Raw genomic sequence first — 25,035 nt, 5'->3', positions numbered from 1 at the left:
CATACACACTGCACTCATACACACACTGCACTCATACACACACACACTGCATTCATACACACATGCTGCACTCATACACACGCTGCATTCATACACACACACGCTGCATTCATACACACACACTGCACTCATACACACACACACTGCACTCATACACACACACACTGCACTCATACACACACACTGCACTCATACACACACACACTGCACTCATACACACACACTGCATTCATACACACACTGCATTCATACACACACAGCACTCATACACACACACTGCATTCATACACACACTGCATTCATACACACTGCACTCATACACACACTGCACTCATACACACACTGCACTCATACACACACTGCATTCATACACACACGCTGCACTCATACACACATGCTGCACTCATACACACGCTGCATTCATACACTCACACTGCATTCATACACGCACACTGCATTCATTATACACACACTGTAAATAAATATTCAATTAATATAATTTTTTTAGGATCTAATTTTATTTAGAAATTTACCAGTAGCTGTTGCATTTCCCACCCTAGTCTTATACTTGAGTCAATAAGTTTTCCCAGTTTTTTTGGGGTCGGCTTATACTCGAGTATATACGGTATATAACTGTCAATATGCATGTATAACCATGCATTCTGATCGACACAAAAATATTTCATATCATTTCATAGTAGTTCATTAATATGACTTTTAGAGTTGTTTGCAGTTACAATTGTTATTTTTATTATCAATCTTTTTAGAACATTGTAAACCATTATATATAAATTTCAGTAAAATATGTTAATCACTAGCCTTCAATTGTTTCATTTATAATATGTATCTGCATGCCCTCAGAATATATTTCACAAATGCAATATTCAGATTTACATCTCAAATACATTTATACATATCATATCATGTGAGGTAGAGTCTTATAATGCAAAACACAAAAAGCACTGCACTCCAAGTAGATCCAGTTCTCCAGTGTAATAAAATAGCTGGTAACTCTGAGTCAGAGAGGCCAAAGCAAGCAGTAAAAATACTGTTTTACAATGAAACCTCATTAAAAAATTCTAAGATCATTCATTATGTAGGCTGTCGAAATATTGTAGATGCCCATTACATCTTGATTTGCAGTGTTTGCAAATAAGGAGTAGGACTTGCTTTCATTACTGTGTGTTACCTTTGATCTCAAACCAACAAATCTTTGTTATATGTGTTTGTCAGGCCCTGTAAATTGAAGTTAGTTAACACTCTTGTGTAATTTCCATGGTGAAAATGAGAATGCAATTGACTGGCATTTGATTTATTTTTTTTCTTTCATTTTTTTTTTTTACTTTTTGGATTTTTTTTTTTTTTGCACAAAGCAAACAATTATCAAGCAAAGGGGGCAATGTGTGGCCCTTGAAGAAGTAGCAACATTTCCTAACACTTGCTGAAACAATGACAAGGTATTAATTTGACGACAAAAGAAAAAAGAAAAAAGAAAAAAAATCTAGATTCACTCTTTGGCAAGCTTAAACATACTCTATAATAAACTTGCTGTATACCTACACAAGTAGTTTATATATCTGTTTTTATCAAACATAAAAATGTATGCATATATAAGTATGTTTTATGTCTGGCAAATAAATCTGCATATAGATCAAATAAGTGTAAATGTCAACACCTAATTCAAATATATAAATCAGTTTACAGTAAACTTGAAATATATTTGTTAAACTGAAACAAATGATACCCTGTGTAAAAAAAACTTCTACATTCAAAGAAGCTTACTTATCTATTTTTTTTATATTGTATAGAACATGGGATATATTTATAATGTTTTATCTAATTAGCAACTGTTTTCTTACTTGATTCTTGGCATATTTTCAGTTTTATTTACATACAAGTCGAGTCTCTCAATTTGCCTGGTCTAACTGACCCATACTTTCAAAAATCTACTAATTATTGGAAAAGTTTAGAACTGATCTCAAGTCCATTTTTCTTTTACTTTCTTTATATTTTTTATTGTTAAATATGCTGAATGTAGATAGCGGGGCATCTTGCATTGGTGGGCTTTTTAACTTGCGTTGTGTAGTTCAATAGTTTTTTATTGTAAGCAGGTCCAAGACCCAAGCATAGCAGCCTAGCCTAACAACCGCCACTTATTAGCATTGCAAGTGCACAGAAGTTTTTAAATAAACCTTTTTGTGCTTTGAAGATATTGTTTATAATCATTGCCAGTTCACTTCCTCAGCAGTCAAAGGCAAGAATTATCCTGTGTTATGCTATACACCTAAAAAATTGGACCAAAGAGGCATTTCCACCGTGATAATTATTTGGGAACAAACAACAACAATTGAGAATTCTTCTCAATGGATATTCTTTCCTTTGGTTTTCTTGAGTTCTAAGTATTTCTAAGATTTCAACGACTTCCGCAAAACAATAGTGGACTAAATTATAGCGTTTTATATCACACTTGCTAATCAGTGCCACTCATGGAACTAGGCCTTGTAACTCAATAGGCAACTTTTTCCTCCTGCATTACAGTTTCCTTCATTAACCCTTTTAAGTATGGCAAAATCTATGTTCCATACAATCACTGACTGCCCTGATTATCAAATGCAACGACACTGCATAAAACCATTTTCAGATTGTATAAAAAGTGAAGTTTGATATATATTTTTTTTTAACAAAGAATTAGTGTGAATGTTAAAAAATATATAAAATGAATGGCACATTTCCAAGTAGTTAACATATAAAAAGATTTTCTGTTTCCTAATTCCAAACATACAATATGGATATTTTGCAGGAATGTCTTTGATATTAACTCCAACATCATCTAAATTTTATAAATGGTTAATACATGTCTTGACTGTGATTAACTAATTACTATTCTGGGCCACACAATAAGCCTGATATTACTGTTAAAATGTATACATATAAATTAAAACGTATCGATCATCCTAGAGGTAAAAAACAACCAGTCTTTAGTTTAGATTATTTTTCATATAAATTTGAGATATCTGATAAATAAGTTATGCAAAGTCTTTAGTTTATCTTTTAAAATAAAATAAATATTCATTCAAACTCCAGCCAACAAAAATAACTAAATAAAACAATAATTAACCAGGATATAAGATCTACTATATTAACTATGTGATAAAAAAAATCTCTCAATTATCGTATATCTTACACCACTGTACCATAAGGTAGAAGGTGGAGATTTTAATCAAGGAGAAAAGGTGATATAGATGTGTTATGATAGTGTATATTTATATTATTATGCATTGCTGTTCCTGGTGTCAGTCAAGCACTAAGGTTGGATATTCTGAGGTTATAATGATTCACTTGATAAGGTAAACCCAAAGGCAATTATTTAATGAAGCTATTTTATGTCACAAAATGTACTAATGAAACTATTAGCAAAACTGCAGTGTTATTTCTTTGTCTTGGAACATATACATTTAGATTGTTGTTTTTCTTTATCTTTTTACTTGATTTACATACTGTATATTCATAATATTTTATTCATTTTAATTGATTATACCTTTATCTTAATTAATTACAATTCTTTTGCTAAATATACATTACATATAACACATTATTTTCATAATCAGATTATTTAGATGGCAGTAGTTTTATTATATTTTTGTAGACAACAGAAAGTAAATTCTAATGGTATTCTATCTTTATTAGAAAGCACAGTATTTTACCCAGTTTGGCACTTCAGCATGTTCACATCATAAGGGGAATTGACCGTATATTTAGATAAGTACTAAAGTATTAATTTTAATCACTAAATCTAGAATTCATTTCCGAATTTAGACTGTTTAAATAATGAATTTAGTTTAAGTATTGTGCATTTATGAACGCTAACTGCGAGACTTAAATCTTTCAGTCCATATTCATGTCCTTAACCTCAATTTAAATGCAAATTTTGTCACCAAGTTTAAGTGTTTTATTTAGAAACTGTGAGAGCTCATTTCATTAGTGAGTCATGTACTACCAATAACACAGTTACATTATAAACTGATCTCTATAATCCAGTCAAAATAGGATCATGATCAGTCTAAAGATAAACTCTCTGTTGAAATTGATAATTCCTTGTTTGTCACACTTTGCTTGTGGAGACTGCCGAGGCAATTAATATTACCCAACGCCCATAAAACTGTGGTATTGTTCACCAAAACAAGCCCTCAGATGTGGTTTTAAGCTTTCTTTCGGTTCACCTATGCTAATAAATTTCAGAACCATTGAAGCACACTTAATACATTAATTTGAATTATATTGCAAATTTAAAAAATGAATAAAACATTAAAAAAAGAAGTTGTTTTATACAGTAAAAAATACAACATGCATAAACAAAAAAAATTTCAACAAAACAAATTATATCACCACAAAAAGCCAACATTCAAATCATACTTACGGGGACATCCACATACTTGGACGCTGCCTTCACCTTAAAGGAAAAAGGACACTTAAGTAAGACTATTTCACTTCTTTGTTGCTGCAATTCATAAATGGGTTATATACATGTAACAACACAATAATAATAATAGCATTAACAGCAAAATATATATTATATATGTAGACCTGATTAAACCTACATTGAGTTGATTTTATAATTTCAAAAAGTGTACAGCTCCTGACTGACATAAAAACAAAGTAGCCATTGTTTCAGCAAATTGTGATAGGGAAATTGAAATTTGTTTTTGGAAACTTTATTTCAATCGAGGAAGCTAATTATACAATAGAAAGTATTGAATGAAATGAAATACACTTTACAAATAAAACATATAATTCAGATTATTCATTATATTTTTTTAGTTAGGAGGTTATTTAACATCACGTAGCCAGCATAATTTTGGACCCAGAGTTACCAGTAATTGTACCTTTCAGAATTGGAAAATCTTTGACATTGAACTGGTTAAATTTACAACTGACGTCATAATGGAATATTTAAGTATGCCACAAACATAGATGCAAATTTTTTTCACTTTAAAATGACCAAGATAAATATGTTTGTAGGAAAAAAGCACACAGCAAGTAAATATGAGTAAAGAATACGAGAAATACAACATATGCAAATATGATTTTCACTTACAGTAAATGACAGAAATGAGGAAAATAATGTTCCTTCATCGTATCTGGAGAGTTTGGACAGAACACCTTCTAGAATAGTCACAAACTAGTGATAAAGAGACAGACAAAATTAATCCATGAGTCCTTAAAAATATGTATGTATATCCATATAAAAAACAATGATAAATGTGATTATTATTATTTTTGCTTTATGGGTATGGGATACAAAGGAGAAGAATGGGATATTGTATATTATTACGAGAACAGCCACAGTGGGTTAGAGATGGATTTTATTTGCGGTGTTTGACTGTGTATTAATGAATTTGGTCACTGTGTGTGTGATGTTACAAAGCCTGCATGCTGCAGCCGAACATTTTAGATATGCAATACACTTTTATGAATTCATGATGTCCTGACCCACACGCAGATCACCCATTAAATACTCCACTTACTAGCACATTCTAAAAGACTATATGGCCTTGATTTAATATTGTTAGACATACTTTTTATAGTACTTAACATTTTGGATAGACTTTTAAATATTGTTTTATAATGTATCATACATAAAGAAAATATCAATACATCAAAATATAAGAAAAATCTTAGTGTCTTATAATAAAATAGTTTGACCCCTTAAGGACCAAACTTCTGGAATAAAAGGGAATCATGACATGTCAGACATGTCACGTGTCCTTAAGGGGTTAAAAGATTATCCAAAAAATAATCAATCATTTGAAACGCTTATCCAACAATGTTAAATCAAGGCCAAATAGTCTTTATCATCTTTGTGGTGAGAATTGAATATTTATTGAATTTTGAGAAAAAGCTACTCTAAAAATGTAGTTTGTTGTTGTACTGTTAGATTTTGCAAGATTTCAAGATGTGATTTCCAATATCTGCAATATTCTTTAACTAGTATTAGGCTCAAGAAAAATCTCACATTTTTCCCTCAGATGCCATCTTTAATTTCTGCAGTAGACACAATCCATGATGTGTTTAGTCTTTTCTCACCTTGATCTGGTCACGTTCAATGTAGAACTTTTAGATGTAGAAGATATTTTGAGTCCTGCATAGCATGTGTAGATAATGCTGAACTTTGCAACCATATACATGAGCTAACTCATCTGTGGGCCCTCATCATTTTATTGTGCATGTTCTCTGTACCAATTTTCATTTATTTGTATGAATTAGAAGAAGCAAACATGAGTTCATGTTCTCTTTGCTCTCCATTAAGGGAGTATAAACTAAAATAATATTAACTCTAGGCAGTTTCAATGTTATCTATAGTTTTCCAACCCTACCCAACTTAATCACATCCCAAAATATTAACTAACAAATCATTAGGTTAATATGCAAATGTTTACTCTAGATTCATATCCTTCAGAACAACGCACGCATTCCTATTGTTATTTGCATTTGGAATGTTTCTAAACGTTAAAGCACAATAACCACTACAAACCACTAGAGTGGTCATGGTGCCATGAGTGCCCTGTCGCCCTTTCATAGTAAATAGTCAAACCACTTAAGAACATTTTGACAACTAACCTGGGGTCCGTCAGGCTTCCACCACTGCCACTAAGCTACGTTTGACAGTGCAGAGCTGCCCTGCACTGCAAGAGCTAATGGAAGCTCCTTGTAGAAGTGTCCTGCTGTAGAGGAGGTAGTGCCAGATGCTCAGTGGACCTCTGTATGTCTCTACACCAAGTTATCAACCTTTTCTTAAATGATTTGACTACTTACTCTGGGAAGGCATCATGCACTCATTGCACCAGATCAACTACAGTGATTTTTATAATGTATGGTGTTCAGTATTTTCTTAGTCACAATGAGTACTCTTGAAATACCACCCCAATAAATGGATAAATGCAAGAATGAATGAATAGAATAATGGTAGAATATGCTACTAGAAAAGGTAGTGTTTTAGTGTCACTATGCTGTGTCTGATGTTTGAGCGACGATTTATTTTACTATATGGCAGAAGTACAAGTTAAAAACACATTGCAGTCTGTGTGAAAGTGGGTGCATTTTTGTAGATACTTAGTAACTACACTGACAGTAGTCTGCCAGCTGATTAGACTGCAAGTGTGCACACTCACAAGCTATTTTATTAAATTGAAATTGACACCTAATCAGGGCTAGATTTATGTTCTATGCACCTGTTAATACAAAGGCCTCAATTTATTATTATTTTTTTTGTTAAGCTTTTCAAATTAAACTTTTTTTTCTAAATATGTATTTTAAATATCAAAAAACATCTATAAAACATATTTCAATATATTAAAAAATCTAGATATTAAATATTAATTTTAAAATCGTAAAAGTTATTTAAAAATCATACTAAAATATTAAAAAAGTTTAACAGATATGCTTAAATAAATGCTAGATCTAAATATATGCATGAAGTAGATGATCTGAATGTTTGTGGTCTGAGGGATGGCATAAATCTATTATGTAAAAGCATGCATGTACTGTGTCTTCCCCCTATAGGCACTTCTTACACATTAATGAACATGTAGGATGCTCATGTAGGAAACAGGGATGGAAAGATGGAAGTGACCCTGGACCAACATCACATAACTTTATGCTCCCCTGAGCATATATCATGGGAAAAGTGCTACATCTTTGATAATGGAACTCTGTATGTCTCTTCACCAAGGCACATAACACAGGTTGGATGATGGCAGTGATTGTTGGAAGGGGCAGCAAACTCCACAGAGTTAAACATATAAAATGGATTTCTAATATAAAAACAACTCACTCAATGCAAACACCATGGTGATGGACTGTTGGTGAACCATCTTCCCTGTATGTTTCTATGTGAAGCATGGTGGCTTTGATGCAATGATGTTTATTTTATTTATTTTTAATATGTTTTCTTTGAAAAATTGCACATAGAGACTAGCTATTTAAGGTATTTGCAACTTTTAATGCAAATAATTGAATATTTCATTTCAACAAATGCCCACACTGCCCTTGCTCCCTGACTATGTATTGAATAGTCCCTGTAGTGTGGATTTAATAAATTATCAAAACTATAGTCTAATCTAATCACCATGCCTGCTCACTAAAGAAAAAAAAAAGGAAAAAAACTTTAGACCTGTTCTCAGCCTCCCCTGGGCAAGGTCATAGCAAATGTAACCACTAAGCAGCTCTATCATAACTCTAAGGATTACAACACCCTAGAATCTATAGTGGATGACTTTAGACGAAGCCATAGCACGCAGACAGCATGGTAAATGCATGGATGAAAATGCCACCCTCCTTATATGAGGTCTTTTACAGCCTTCAACACCACGGACATTGGAATGATCCTCAGACAAACATAGTAAGCCGGAACCTTTAAAGAGGAACTATAGTGCCCCCCCTCTGTCGCACCCCCAGCCGTGGTGCAGAACAACTGCAACTGCAGAATCCCTTCTGTCACTTACCTAAGTCCAGTGCCGATGTCCCTCGGCACTGACTCAGACTCTGCCCTCAGACCTAATGCACATGCACAACAATGGCCATGCTTGCATTAGTGTTTCCCAGCATTATGCAATGCTTTCCTATGGGGTTTCGGGTGATGCTGGGTGTCCTCCTACATAGCGTGAGGAATTATTGCAGATTCTTAAAAACTGCAATAATGATCTTTGCAGGGTTAAGGGAACTAGGAATATGCACCCAGAGCACTTCAATGAGCTGAAGTGGTCCGGGTGCCAATAGTGTCAGTTTAAAGGTCTAGTAAAAAGTGTAATACATCCCTGCTGCCTAATGCCACCAAAGCATTGAAAACAGATGACAAAGCAGGATCAGTGAAGGAGTATCACTATCTATTTTACTTTAGAACAGCTAAACCATCAAAGTACAACATAAAACATAGATAATGGTATCATTAAGTTAAAAAACAAACAAACAAACAATTATATTTATATGTGGATATGCCTGGCAATGTATTCTTATTTCTACAGACTATATAAAACACTTAAATGCGGATAATTTTCAAATGGAATCCAAACAGCAATAGGCAAAGTTACACTCCCTTCAAGTTGACAAAAAATCCCACTGAGGACCACAATAGCTACTTTATGGATTTACTGAAACCTTTAGTCCTCAACAGAAAACAAAAGAAGACGACTGGTTACTTTTGGAGCAGAATGTACAACCCTGGATCTTCCTTCTCAAAAACATCAAAACAAATGACAACCATCCCATGTTCTAGAAGAAACTGGAGACTAGGATGTTCACCAAAGTTTTCCACAATCAGTACTACTTTCCTGTTTTTAACTCACTTGTTTGCCCTCATGTTTGCTTTGCATGAAAGTAATTATACTACATAACCTCATAGATGGATATATAAAATCATAAGTTCATACGAATTTTGTATAATAAATGCTTTATGCTAGAAACCCTCATGCTCTCTTATAGAGGTATGAGCAGTGCTTGCATGGGTACCCTTTGTACTGTCTACAAAAGAGTGAGGATAAGCAGAGAGGAAGTGCACATGTAGAGAACTTCCTGTTCTGCTTCTTTTCACTTCCCTTGCTACTACATGCAAAAGGAGAAGGTGGCTGAGCACCGCAATCAATGGTCAGTGGTGATGGTCATCACTGAGGGCAACATATCAAATCAACTAACAAACGAATCAGTGTGTCCATGATTTTTACTTACAACAACTTATTTTATTTTTATTTCTTCTAAATTCTTTATTTTTGTTGTGCACAATGGTAACATATGGCTCTGGTGCGCCACAACAGCGACATCAGGAGAAGTGTAGAAAACATTTTCAATACAGGTTGTGACAAAGGTTAGTCAGGCACATTTTTAAGTTATTAGGGTTAGTATTTCAACAGTGTAGATTCTCGCTTGATTTCTGATGAGCGGGTAGGTACAAGATATAAACATGCGCTACAACGGCGTACTGCAAGAGTATCATACATAAGGAAGTGGCATGAGCATTCGCACATTTTTACAATATTATTCAGCTCAATTTAACGATTGTAGTGTCAGACTAAAACAAGAGTAAAGCAAGTGGGCACAGTCACTGCTTAACAGTTTGGGGCTAATTACGTTAGTGTCAGCTTCATACGAATAAGAGTAGCATCAAGGCTTGCCCTGCCATAACGGCTGTATACAACCCCTCGTGTTAAGGGAGATAACCTATCCTACATGTTGTATGTTAGGCAGGGTTTAACACAGGCAGTTTCAAACATAGAAACAGGCATTGTTTAAAAAAAGAGTGTCAACATATATAAGCAATCAACTAGTGTATCATACTAACTAGACTGGCATGTAAACTATGTGGTAAACTATCCATGGTCATGCAGGTAATGGCAGGTAACACCAAGATCGGGTTGTAAGTCCAGTCTCATGATCTGCCGAACCCTGTCAGTGGTGGTGATGGTAGGTGGCAGGTTAAGTTGCTCCGTGAGTGCGGCTGAGGCAGGGAAACAATACTCTTGGGGGCCACCACCCCGGGCGGGCAATCAGCGTGGTAAGTAGGCATATCCAGCTTAGTGAGTCTACCGGTTCGGGCCCTCTGTTGCAAGGCCATGTCTCTGTGGGGCAGGGGATTACCGGTGTTCCTGTTGCGAAGTCGCCATCTGCCGCGGTGTATTCCCTGCCTGCGCGGCTGTTGTCGGGTCAATGGCTTGAAGGCTGTGGACCCGCCCGGTGCAGAGCGCCCCTTCTCTCTGCCCTTGCCTCTACAACAACTTATTTTGGTATTATCTTTACTTTTATAGTTCTTGGTGATCATCAAGTTTCTGAATACCAGCATTACTTGTTCAAATGTAATAACTGTTCTACGCACATTTTAAAAGGTAAGCAAAATATGCAATTTATATTTTCCAGTATTTAAATATATATTTATAATTCTACAATAGTAAAATAATACACGGTTTAGATTTCTGTAAAATGTCTGTGTAAAAGCTTATTCGATAAAACTGTAGAGATTTGTGTGATAAATCAAATGCCTAAATATATTGCTGGAAAGTGGAACTGGTTTTTATTTTGCAACTTAGCATATTTTATAATAATTAAAAATCAAAAAAGATTTGCACTGTTTTCGCGTAATTATACATTCGACATTTCACCCCGTACATTTTTTGCACCTAAGAAATATATGCAACAGAATATACATTATGTAATTACTACTAAAGTATGTATATCAATCAGTTTTGTATTAATTCAATGTAATTATAATACATTAATAAAATTAAAATTCCATCAACTATGATACATTTTTAAACATTTCAAACCTACCTGTTCTTTTAAACCGAATGTAATTTATGCATTTACTAATCCACACAAATATAATTTTCATAGAATTATATCACTTGATTCAAGGGTTACCTTTGCCACTAAAAGCGTTATCATTTCTTTAACTGTTTCTTCAATTAGCTCATCAATTTTAGAATGGTATTGGTGCTAAAAAAAAAAGAAGCAGACACAAAAAAAGGCAAATATTAGAACACTGAATAAACAATGACATGGGAATAATCAGGCTTTTTTTGTATGTACCAAATTCTAATGCTACTCTTTTTAATTTAAAAAGTATCAGCTGTGAAAAAAAACTGTTAATTAACTTGACTATCCTTTTTTTTTGTAGGTACCATAGCAAGGATATATTGACTTGTCAATTTGTAACAATTGTAACAAAACAAAGATTTTCTTGTCCCTTATAAAAAAAAAAATCAAACATTTCGAAAATGCTTCGCAACCGAATCATTTTGCCTTTGTATATATTCATGAAAGAAGAAACAACATTTAAGGGAAGAAGTAATTAAAATTTATCTCCAAAACATTCATTTTTACTTGTTTGCATTAATGTCTGTTTAAAATGTTAATGCAGTCAAAACAATGCGCATGTTGACAGAAGGGAGAGAAGAGAACTGGTATAAATGCTAATTATACATTGGGGAGTGTGGAGTGACATTACAGTTAAAATGTTAGACACACTTACCCACTGTTTAGCAAACTTTCAGAATTAAGAAGTGCAGGAGACACAGAAAGGATGGAAAGAGATGGAGGTAAAGAAAAAAATGTTTAATGAGAAAACTGAAGATGACAAAAATGAACAGAACGGAGATGGGAACGAAAATATGAATATGTGATGGATACAATGACACTGAGCAATAAATAATAAAAATAACATGAATTCTAATCATTTCAGGAAACAAAATAGTAAATTGAACTGGAAACTCATTAATTGTGCTCTATCTTTAATTCAACCTGATCTATCTGATCTATACATTTATACTGGGATAATTTGCTTAGGTGCTTATTGTAACTGACGACAGGTAAAATAAAAGTATTTTTAGTTTTTGCATCTGACCATTCTAACTGTGGAGCAATGAAACTTGCAATGTCTCATAGCACACTTGTTAATAGACCAGTACTTTTGAATTCATAAAAATAAAAATAAAAATAAATAAATAAAAAGCCCAACACAGAAAATCATTATCATATTGCGCAATAGAAATAATTACAACATACTATAGATACCTGATTAAAATAAATAAAAATGATCACAAGTAAAAGCACTGCGGTTTTTGATATATCATATTTTACGAAAAATTAGTTTTGATTATGATAAATTATATTTGAGATAATATCTTAATTTGTATTAGGCTATTAAGAGTGTAAGACCATAATTTTATAACAGATATTTGTTATATAGCATTTTTGATCACTGAGATTTGTTTTTTTATGTCTTACCTTATTATAAATAACAAAAGTTATTTGTTATAAACACATTTACTCACTGTGTATATATAGATTTATAATTCTAGAATGATGACTAGTAATTGTATCATATAAATAATATAATTGAATTTTCCTAGATGCAAACAAGCCATATTTGGATTAACCCCTTGCAGACTACATGAATAACCATTAAATGAGTGGGATATTCAATTTTGATATACGGCCTTTTGTGCTGTTTTGTTATGTCACTGACCTTAAGGTGTTAAGTAAGTGCACATTTTGTTTTATATCTAAACATCAATTTATATTAAACACAAACTAGCTAAACCTATACGTATAAATAAATGATTGTCACGTATTGTTTTATAGAAAGTAAATGTTTCAATTACAGTGAACGCAATAAATATATCTGACAGTGATAAATGGATGGTTGATTTATTATATTAATATATCATTCTCACTTTCTGTGTTGTGTACATTTAAAGTATTTATTTTTATTTCTTCTTCTACTCTCAACCTGTCACTGAAAATTGTGGTGTAAAAACTATGCAATAATATATTCATGAAAAACACAATAATTGGGAATTGCACTCTAGAATAATCATAATAATATAAATAACAGGTGGTATTACAGTGTGTTTGTAATTACCGGCTTGGTGGCCATATGAACTTAAAAAATAAAATGACATGTTGAAATCCCAGAAACAAGTATATGTACAGGAGAAATTGATAGAATTGAAGAATAAAATGAAAAAAGGCTTTTTTTTTATCCTGTAAGTTGTAAACTAGGCTGTCTTAGGCAGAGAGTTACATTTTCCTATTGTGTCAAATACTGCAGATATTGTGATACTTGCTTGGTTGTTAACTTATAGTTGATAAATTATGGGTTTTAGAGGAAAATGATAATGACTAGGCTTGTGTAAAATAATACAGCGTGAAATGTATTGACAAGCATATCATGCAGATGATATTCAATTAAATCCTTTCTGCACGAATTTCAGCACGCGCCGAAAAATAAATGCAATGTAAACTCATTATCCTCAGCAATAATGTTTTTTTTTTAAATAAGGCTACATTTAGAAAGTAGAAAAAGCAAAAATATATTTGTCAATTTTAATAGCAATTGATAGATCTATCTATCTATCTATCTATCTATCTATCTATCTATCTATCCATGTGTATTAGAGTATTATTCTCTGTATAGTGTGTGTGTGTGTGTATATATATATATATATATATATTATTATTATTATTTATTTCTTTTTTTAAGTCTGGATATTTTCTATTTCCTCATTGATATAAACACAATATTTTCTGGTTTCTACACTGGTTGGCTAGATCTGGTTATATCAAATTACTATTTGTTTGACTAATATACAAATTATCTAAATACAATGTTGATTACTGAAAACACAAAACTCTCTTGGGTTTGTTCATTAAATACAGAATTATCGCCAATGAAAATAAAAAGTTCAGAATTAAGGTTTCCCAAAATCAGCTATTATTGCCAAAAGTATAGTTTTTTATAGTTTTTATTTCAATGCAATTTGGTATTCAGCAAATAAACTTCTTTGAGTGCCACAAGCAAATCACTGGAAGAAAAATAATAGTTACCCCTAGTGAAAGGAATCAGTGGATTAAGCTAATTTTTGCACGCTATGTAATTTATCAGAAAACAATACTGGAAGTAATTCACAACTGTTATCCATCCCTTCCCTCTCCTGACCCTTACTGGCCATTTCCACATATTACACTACCCTCATCTCTGCCTTGAATGCTGCAGACCTGCTCCACACATGCACCCCGAGGAGGACACACCCCCAACCGTGGCATACGAAATCAACACGCTACCTGCAAAGTTGCTCCCATTGTGCTGAACGCTCCTGGAGGAAGTCATGCACCCAGTCAGACTTTCTCCATTATAGATTCATATTGTGGTCATACAGCGCAGCCTTTGCCCTTGCCAAACAGTCATACTTTTCCTCTTTCATTAGTTCATGCTCCCGCAATCCCAGGCATTTCTTTGACACCTTTAACTCTCTTCTTCGCCTTGCTGTGGCCACCCCCCAAACTAACCTTACAGCCAATAGCTTTGCATGCTACTTTACCGACAAGATTGAACAGCTAAGGAAAAAATTATTTCCATCTTGCCGTTCTCTTTCTCAATCACACGTAGATCATGCCTTTCCTACCCTTAAGACTTTCTCCCCGGCTACTGAACAAGAAGTGGTTGCGCTTCTTCTTTCCTTTAGCCCACCGCTTGCTCTCTAGATCCTGTCCCATCTCACCTCAGATCTCTCTCCCCTTGTCTTGTGCCTTCCTTAACACACATCTTCAACTGCTCTCTCTCTTCTGGCATTGTCCCTGCTGACCTTAAACATGCCACTGTAGTACCTATCCTGAAAAAAACATCTCTTGACCCGTCCTCCCCCTCTAATTATCATCCCCTTGTCCCCCTTGTCTTTATTCATATGCCTCACTTCATCAATTCCAATTGACCCTCTTCACTCTACTGAGACTGCTCTTATCAAAGTTACTAATGACCTAATCGCAGCTAAATCCAAAGGCCACTACTCCATACTAATTCTTGACCTCTCTGTTGCCTTTGTCACTGTTGATCATGCTCTCCTTCTTCAAACTCTCTCTCAATCACTCTGTCTCTGTGACACTGTCCTCTCTTGGTTTATCTCTTATCTCTCCCAACACTCATTCAGTGCCTCCTCCCCTCGTCCTGTCTCAGTTGGAGGTCTCAAGTCTCTGTCCTTGGTCCCCTTCTATTTTCTCTTTATACTGCCTCTCTTGGCAAACTTATTACCTCTTTTGGATTAAACTACCATCTGTATGCTGATGACACCCAGATATATCTCTCCTCCCTGGACCTCTCTCCTGATGTGTCACTGTTTGCCTTTCTTCCATCTCCGACTGGATGTGCTCCCGCTTTCTGAAACTCAATTTCTCTAAAACTGAGCTCCTTGTCATTCCTCCCCCTAATACTGATCCTCCTATTTTGCTCCCTTCAAGTTAGTGGTATCCAAATAAGTCCATTCTTGCAAGCGCGCTCTCTTGGCATCATACTTGACTCTGGCAGTGTGTCTGATGCTGCACGCTCCAGAGCAGCTTCCTTTTATGTGTGCTGCGCCCAGTCATGTGACCCGGCACACAGTGATGACCTCAGAGACCACAAGGGAGGAAATAAACTCCTCCCACATGTCGTAGTTAACACTAATTGGAGGTTAGCCAATCAGACACACCCTGTGTGTATATAAGCTAACCTCTCCCTTGCCTCAGTGCCCTGTTGTGGTCTTTGGTTTACCATTGAGCGTTGCACTTGATATTTGGATTTCCTGGTTGCTGATATTTGGCATTGTCTCTCATTATTCCAACTCTCTGTTTCCCTTGACCTCAGCTTGTGTTTTGACTATCCCTTTTTGCATAACCCAACCATTCTAAGGATCGGTATTGCAATTCTCTCTACTCTGTCATGTCTGTGTGTTAGGGTCCCCTAGTGAACGTTACACCTAGTCTTCAATCATTTAAGAAGTGCCTTAAAACTCATCTCTACAGGGAAGCTTATGGCCTCCCAGAGTAACCTCTACATACCTGTCTCTTGCTCTCTCCTAAAGGGCAGCACTCTACTCTCTCCTCCAGCTCTGCTTCACTCCCACCTTATTTGATTGCTATTTCCTGTCTTAATGTGTTTTATTCCCCACCTGCTCGTTTGAGCAGGGTCCTCTTCAACCTATCGTTCCTGTAAATTTTCTTGTAATTGTCCTATTTATAGTTGAATATATAAACGCTATATAAATGGTGATAATAATAAGGATGAGAAACGTACATCTCTGAATTGACATTTATTGGCATATAATCCAATGTCAAAAATGAAAATATAAAATTGATATAATTGTTCCCAACTCTTTGCACCAAAACATTGTGTATTAGGATTAAAACCAAATAGTGATACTAAGTGCACTCTCATTTATGGACACAACTAGCATTCAGTTGTTTTGTTCTACCTCCCACCCATCCACACAAATCATTGGCTCTTCATTCTAGTCCTAACACTCAATTTTACTTGTTTATTTCTCTAATTTTCCTCTGCTCTTCACCTTTTGGAAACCTACTAGTAGTGAAATTCAATGTTAATGAAAGATATTAAAATTAACAAAGGAACACATGGGGGGAGTATTATCCAATGTTATAGTGGAAGAAAAAAGGGAAAGTAAACAGAATACTTATGTTAGAAAAAGTGGTGAAAGATTGATAAATTCATTACATCACCTGAAAATTTGCATTTATTAAAATATGATGGTTGGGATGAAAAAGATGCAACTGATTAAAAACGAACAGAGTTAATACTTTAATTTATTTAAATATAATGCTTGGCTATACAACAAGGGTGCAAATAAGGGTGGGTTAGGGGTGATAATATGTGATTATGCAAAATCAAGATTATGGTAATATTTAGAAACTGGGCAATTTACCGTATTGTTATTTTTAATGCACCTATCTTAAATACATGCAGCTAAAATTGTGCATTGTGCAGCTAGGGGGTAAATGTAATCAGGGATACATTTAGCTTTCACCTGTCTACATTTAAGCATAGTCTTTGTTTGCTATTTGAAGTGTCTTTGCATTTTTTGTAAAGATAGGAAATGATACTTAACTGTAGATAGCCCTACCCAGCACTACCATTCTCTAATTCACAGACATTTTCAGGTGAGGCTGCCAGAATTTGCATCAATTTTGTTCTCTGTGAGTGTCGGACTATAAAAGGATTCAGCCTGATGCAAAAAAACTCTATAAACTATCTTTGGTTTAATGGTGATTTGACAGTACAGAAAATAAGTTTTGCTGATTTGTTGCAGACCAATTCTACTATACCCCTGCACTAGCATCCTATGAAACTGTCTCGTTGGAAGCTCTATAGCAGAGGTTGGCAACCTTCCGCTCTTCAGATGTTTAGGACTACATCTCCCATGATGCTTTGCCAGTGTTGTGGCTGTAAGATGTAGTCCACAACATCTGGAGTGCTGAAGGTTGCCTACACCTGCTCTATTGCAATATCCATTCTACTGGCAATGCTGGTTTACAGAGATTGCTTGGCTATAAGTTGTATTTTACAAACCCTACTTTCTGAAGGTCCTTCAATGTTTAGTTGTAATAGTAATTATTTAAGTAATTCCTAAATAGTGTTTAGGCTTGTAAACAATTTCATACACAAAGTTTACTGTTGGCTGGACCCAGCTATCAATGCAGTTACAAAGCAGGATAAGGTTATTTATATTCTCATATTGCAACCAAGAAGAGGGAATAATAAACTTAGTAAACGTAACCCAGTTTAAAATAAATCTAACAATTAGCTACATTTCAGTACATTAACAAGTATTGTTAATAACTTAAAAATAATACATGTTAATGGAATACAAAACTTTCTTTTAAAATTAGTTTCATAATATACTGCAGTGTCAGACGTTAACTTATGCACTGATAAGTTACATCTGTTTTATGTGTCTATCAACTCAGCTTTTCTTTAAAAAAAAAAAAAATCATACCTCAGCATCTGTGAATGCCACGTATGCTACATTACCTTAAAACTACCTAAAACACAAGTTTTAACCTCGTTGCTCCCAAGTACTTTTAGAACTAAATGGTACTCTTTCATGTTTATTATTTTCTATCCTTTGCTAAATTATTGGAGAAAGTCAATAGTAGTGATAATAATATTTCAAACAGTGTTAACATATTCCTGTTAAAGAATATTATATAAAGGAGAGAGGTTAAACTAGAAACAAGGGTATTTTTTGTTTGGTTTGTGAGGGGCTTAAGTCAATATGTCAGAGGAGCTAAATTTACCCATGATTGACGGCCCTGGTCTTTTTGCCTTCTAACAACACTCCAGAAGATGTACTTTGTGTGTTTTCAGAATAAGGTATAATACATAAGGTGAACCTATTGTATCCTCCAAATCTATCCAGGATGTTTACCAGGGCTCAACATATACATGGATCAATGGGCTGTGTTACACTGCTTCAAATATTTAGGAGACCCAGTCCATTTTTAGGGAGGTAGAAAATTCGACATGGGTGTTTCATTTCTACGAGTAAACTGATACTAAAGAGGTACATGGTATCATTGATCGTTTGTCACCAGCAGGCTATGTCTGATGGCTTCCAACAGCAAAGGACTTTAACTCTGTATATGTAGATTTCAAACTGAAATGCTGCACGTACAGACTGTAAGAACCATGACTACTTCAAATCACTGAAGTGGTCATGGTGCTTGGAGTAACCCTATGAGATCTACAAGGTTCTTGGAAGGCTACCAGTTTGAGGTCCGCCCTTAACTCTTACTATGGGAAAGGTGAATGGGGAGCCAGGTTTTGCCAAAAATGTTACCATGGGCCTTGTGGGCAACCTAGTTATGGCTGAAGCAATCTAATGTGTTGAATACAAGAGAATGAATAGCAGGTGAATTCAGGGATAAGTGCGTAAAGGTAATGTAATTGTTGAATAAACTCTTGTATTGGCTCATGGTCCAAGATGCACAGCATAGCTACAGTGGGCATCATTATAATGTGAAATTGGTAATGTGAAATTACGGGGATGAAAAAACAGAAAATGACGAAAGCTTGAGAATGAGAATAGTTGTAATGACAGCCATGATTCTAGGGAGAAGTAGAATTTAGTTCAACCTAAGGGAGGTCTTCTCTTGACCTGAAGACAAGAGGAGGCAAGGATGCAGGAAGTGAGTTAGATCTGAGTAAACATTTTTGGGTACTATTGGAATGTTATTGATGATAAATTCCAAGTAGGAATCAAAAAACCTTTAGGAGTTCCAGAAGTAGTGTAAACATTTACATTTGCATTCACAATGGACCATAACTTAAAGTTCTGCAACTGTGCTTTGAGTTTGCCCAGTTTGTGTTGAAGTGAGATGACACAGAAAAAAAGGCAAATTGAAGGCACAACAGACATAGCAATATAAGTTTAATAATACATTTTATTTGATATAGGGTAGATGTATGATATGCATTGTGGGTATATACATGAAAGCACTATTACTTAAATGATTTAGTTATGACACTATTTCTTTTATTTTTTTTGGTCATATTAATTTTGTATTACATATATTCACAGTGCTCTTAAAACAGATGATTTGAATATACTTTAGTTCATTTAGTTTGTCTTACATGTTCAGATTAGTGTAAGACCCACCGATATTGGGGTACTGTGAAGTAGTGGTGGGCTTAACACAATATGACCTTATAGCTGAACTAAATCCCCATATTTGTTTGCATAAAACAATTACTTAAGAAAGGGCAAATGGAGTTTTATTTTTGTGGAAGTGGAGCTCTGTTCTAATTGTGTTTATGTGAAAAAGCATGATTGTGATGGGGAAGGATTTCTGTTGGGATTAGTGATTAGATAATTCAACCTCCAGAGTTTTGAATTCAGTAAATTGAAACTGAAACCTTTTCAGTGAGGTATCATATTTATAAATTCACGTCAGAGAAATCAATCTTTAATCTGTTTAATAAATTATCTTGAAGTGGGCACTGAAAGTCACGTGTCTATGTGACCCAAGCAGAGCTGGAATATAGGTGAGTTTTATACCTTTTTAAGGGAGGCAAAGGAAAGCCGGAAACCTAAAGTGTTTTTAACACTATAGGGTCAGGAGTACACGTTTGTATTCCTGACCCTATAGTGTTCCTTTAAATGGTGCTCCTTTATTGTATTGCTTCCATTTGATAAAGCCCTATGCGGTGAAACGCGTTATGTAAATTTTCTTGTTTTCTATCTAATAAAGGATTTTTGGTACTATGCCAAATTACCTTTTGTTTTAAAATTATTTAGTTTATCCTATTTACTTCTTGGCTTCCTGACTACTCCAAAGAAATCCTAGGTGGGGATCATACCACCGGCGCCTTATCCATAGAGCAGTTTGCCTGCTTTATATTTGTGAGTATTCACTACAATTATTATTTTAGCATTTTCTATTGCAACAGAGAGCACTATTATCTGCCTTTTTATATTCTTGACATTTTAGGTCCAACAAAACTACCTCTACTTTGAACACTTATCTACATATCCCATAAATGGGGATTATACCACTGTACGCTATTACAACTGCAGCTTGTCATAGCTTCATTAAATGTGAGTAAGATACAGCTGTTTTACTGTATACACCACACTTATATTGATTTATTGCACTATTGGATTCCTTGTTTTCTGTTTTACATATCTATACAAATCTTACCAATGAACCTACTTTCCAGTAGAATAATCTACCATCCACCCCTACCATCTACCCAGGAGCTTATATTGCATTTAAAGGGGTATTCCTTTTAATTTTGGACCATTTCACTTGATTACTGATAAGAGTAGTTTATTGTATTCTTGTGGCGCAACCTCTTTGTTTTTGTTATTTCCATTAAAAATGCAGTGCAATTTGGGGCACCAGTTTTAAAGATGTATATCACAGAACTAGAAAAAGTGTTCTAAAATTAACAAGGGTTATAAAGAAAGACTAAAAAAAGACTGTTATTGTCACGGCTCTCACCGTGACATCCAGACGGCCAGACGTGGTCGCCCCAGAAGTGTCCAACTGGGGATTTGAATTGTGGTCCATCTGTGTCCTGGTCTTGCTGTCTTGCCTCTGAGCCACAATTTAGTTCTTGTTTTCAGCCTGATATTTATTCCTGCCTTATCTCCAGCACTGGGGGCTAGACTTTACCTGTGGCTGCTCCCATCAATCTCAGCCCACCTGAAGCAGATGCCTAATTAGCCTGGTATAAGACACTGCCTCTCCCTGAGGGCAGAGATAGTTCATTGACTCTGGTTCTGCTGTCTGGTTCCTGTTTTTGAGTTTCCAGATGGTTTGTTCTCCATTTTTTTTCCTGGCTCCTGACCTTGGCTTATCCGTATCGTGTATCCTGTATTCTGGCATCCTCTGACTTTGGCTTACCCTCGTTTATCCGAACTTCTGGTACCCTCTGACTTTTGGCTTACCCTCGACGATTCTCCTGTTTGTGCCCTTGCCTGTACTGCAACTTGGAGCAATATCCTGCACAGCCCCCTTGCACAGACTCACAGGCCAGGTGGATTCTTACCTGACCACCTTGGCCTGTGTTTAATTGCAAGGGTGAGCATATATCTCTGCCTACCAGACACCCACCTCAGGTAAGCCCTGACAGTTATAAAGAAAGACGGTTTTCGTTATAAAAAATACATCTCAGAGGTCATTCATTGAGACTGGGAGAAAGGTGTTTTTTCTTACAGATGTGGAATTATCTAACCCAAAGTTTGTCTTATCCGATTTTGTAAATTTGTAAAAAAAAAACAGTTTTTTGTTGTTGTTTCTTTTCATAGAAATAAAAAATAATATTCAAGGATATAATTAACATATATGTGAACAGATTATTGATCCAGTATGAAATGTGATAGGCATTATGGAGTCAAGAAGGATTTTTTCCCTATGTGGCATAATTGGCAATCACCTTTTTTGCCTTCTGTTGGATCAACAGCATATAGGTGTGTTGTAATGGTTGAATATGATGGACTTGAGTGTTTTTTCCACATACAATACTATATAATGCTTCCTGCCTACTTCGAGAGAGTTGTCTCAATGTGGTGTACATGCCATTGGAGAAAAAAGAGTGAAAAGGGTGTTCTTGTCCACAAGTCAAGGTAAAGGTTACTACGAAATCATGCATCAAAAAGAAAAATCGACAAAAACACTTCTATATTTCTAGAGCTGAATCATTGTCGACGTACAGCTGTTGGCAAGAAAAGTGTTGTATCCAAAAAAAGCAACAAGTTTTGGGTCTTGAACAATGTTTTCAAACTTGGTCCTCTATGAGTATTTGGACTACTTTTGGAATTGCAGCCCAAAAACATCTTGAAGGCTAATTTGAAACTAATTTACTAGAATCTTTACCTCTAAATGAAATGAAATAAAAATATGATACATGCCTTTTACTATTAATGCATAATTCAAGATCAGACATATTGATAACAGCATAATACATAACAGGCAGATTTTTCCAAGCAATAAAATGTCAGAAGTCTATAGTTAAACCTGGACTGTGACGCTGACCTTTCTTGGATATACAAGTATACACTCTGTAAATTCACCCAAACTCGTTGACATCCCTTGACAACTTTCTGTGACTTAAATGGGCATTTTATAAACATGATTATACACTGTGCTAGCCAAACGATTAGCAAATATATTGAAAAAAAATATTGTTTATAATACAATATTTACTGGTAGGTTCCCCAGTATGTGAAGAGAAGAAATCAAAGATGTCAACCATGTGCAGATTCATATGCATTGACTGACCCACACATTATGAGCACGGTATCCCATAATGCCTAGCATGCAAGCCCACTTTAATTTTTTGAGGTGGCCATTGTTGTTTCTGTTTAATATCAACCGTAAAACGATGCATTAATATTAATAAAAGTGGGGGGGGGGGTGGAGCCTAACTGCCACAGCGGACGGTCGTACACTCCTGAAGCTCCAGGCTATAAGCGACAAAAAGGCACTAAATCAGGACAAATACCTAGCTAAATCTGGCCCCAGGGACCTCACCTGACAGCCCAGTCATCAAGGGGCGCAAGTCCAAAAAGCCCAAACCCGACCGACCCAATTTCGTGATGAATATCGGTGACTTGTGGAGACAGGCGCATTGCGCGAGTGGACCTAAGATGGCCGCATTTTTGGTAAGCTACTTAGATTTTTCAGATGACATATCCCTTGAACAAGAAATTATAAACTTACACACGCCAGCAAAACCAGCGCCGACCCCGACGGAATCGGACTCATCTCCGGTCACTATTTCTGTCTTAAAGGGGCTCCTAGCGGAACTACAAAACACATTGCAAGCTGACATAGCTACAATCAGTGGCAGCCTGCAGGGCCTGACAGGCCGCATTGGTGCCCTGAAGGAAGCTTTCCACAAGGGCTCCCAGCAAATGGAGACTCTGGAATGAGCAGTGCAAGAACTGCAATGACAGAACCAAGCACTTGAACGCCGTTTTGTGGCACAGGAATACCACCGTCGACAGAACAATTTGAAAATTAGGGGGATCCCTGAGAAGGTTACCGAGGCAAAAATACCACATCTACTGAGGAGATTGATAGGGGCTTTGCTCCCGCCAAGGCAGGCCAAGGCAATATACCTGGATGGACTTTTCCGTGTCCCCAAACCAGCCAAAGCACCTGCCACTGTCCTTAGGGACCTGAATTTCCAGAGTGGTACAGACAAAACTGCCGTCCTGACTGCACTAAGAGGAAAACCCCTCTTCCAATTTGAGAATATGTCACTTGGGTTCTACGCAGACCTATCTAGCAGCACACTGGCCTGGCGACGGTCACTCAAACCTCTCACCACACTTCTAACAACGCAACATTCGCTGAATGCCCTCTTCAGGATCTACAGGGCGCAACACTACTACGAGACTTAGGTCTCCCACAGGACTGTCTAACCCAAACTGAATCCATTGCTGCCTCCAAAACCCCACATTCCTGGGACCCAACCAGAATTACTCCGTTTACCCCACGTCAACCCTCAGCGGAAGCATACGCGGTGGCAACTACTTAAGTCCCGAAGGGCCCCAAGACCTGCACAATGCTGCAACTCTGAACTGTTCTGTTTCTTGCTACTGTTTGTTTAAGTTCTAAAATGTTTTAATCTCCTTAGCAAGCATAGATTAGGCACCAGGCCTGACATCAAGCGCTGACCGTTGGGTATAGCCCACAACTGGCATCCCCTCCACTGCCAATCCACTAAGATATGCCCACTTCATAACCGAAAGAGGCATAAAATATCCTTTAATCACATAGCACAGAAGCCACAGCGATAAGGCCCCAACTCAGACCTACCGCTTTTAATCACCACAACCCCAGTCCTAGCCACGTCCCGACATCCAACGGTATGGCCCCTTAACGAACGCCACCACGATCATTCACCTTTTAGCACAATAATCCCTGCAACATATCGTTACTGACCCAAGATGTTAAATGCAGTATGTTTGACTCTAAAATGTCAATTCATGTGTTACCCTAATCGTATGGAATGTTACTTATGTTTGCTATGGTATGTACAATTTGCAAGTTTGGTCTTGTTGTCACGGTAAAGCAAAAAAAAAAAAAAAATTAATAAAAGTAAAATTTGGGTGGCATGCTGACCTTGATTTTAGGGAGTTCTATCTTTTCTTACCCTTAAATCTTTCTGCATATTTAATCTCACCTCAATAAATATGTAGTTTAACACTC

General features: G+C 35.8%; 1 protein-coding gene across 19 annotated transcripts in view; it reads right to left on the bottom strand.

Annotated features, from left to right (window-relative positions):
* CADPS (calcium dependent secretion activator) overlaps positions 1 to 25,035 on the bottom strand; it is a 403,228-nt gene that overhangs the window by 35,618 nt on the left and 342,575 nt on the right. For 9 of the 19 annotated variants that reach the window (XM_063426846.1, XM_063426842.1, XM_063426838.1 and 6 more), the window contains 4 exons: positions 12,014 to 12,028; positions 11,404 to 11,478; positions 5,096 to 5,179; positions 4,418 to 4,450 (listed from right to left, as the gene is read on the bottom strand). In XM_063426846.1, the coding sequence (XP_063282916.1) occupies positions 4,418 to 4,450; positions 5,096 to 5,179; positions 11,404 to 11,478; positions 12,014 to 12,028 (207 nt within the window). The remainder of the gene's footprint in view (positions 1 to 4,417; positions 4,451 to 5,095; positions 5,180 to 11,403; positions 11,479 to 12,013; positions 12,029 to 25,035) is intronic. The other 10 variants (XM_063426847.1, XM_063426852.1, XM_063426839.1 and 7 more) reach the window with 3 other exon arrangements.

This window comes from Pelobates fuscus, chromosome 7 (assembly GCF_036172605.1).
Source record: "Pelobates fuscus isolate aPelFus1 chromosome 7, aPelFus1.pri, whole genome shotgun sequence".
In the NCBI taxonomy this organism is placed as follows: domain Eukaryota; kingdom Metazoa; phylum Chordata; class Amphibia; order Anura; family Pelobatidae; genus Pelobates; species Pelobates fuscus.
Note: the sequence above shows the minus strand (reverse complement) of the source record. Positions and strands in the feature narration are given on the sequence as shown.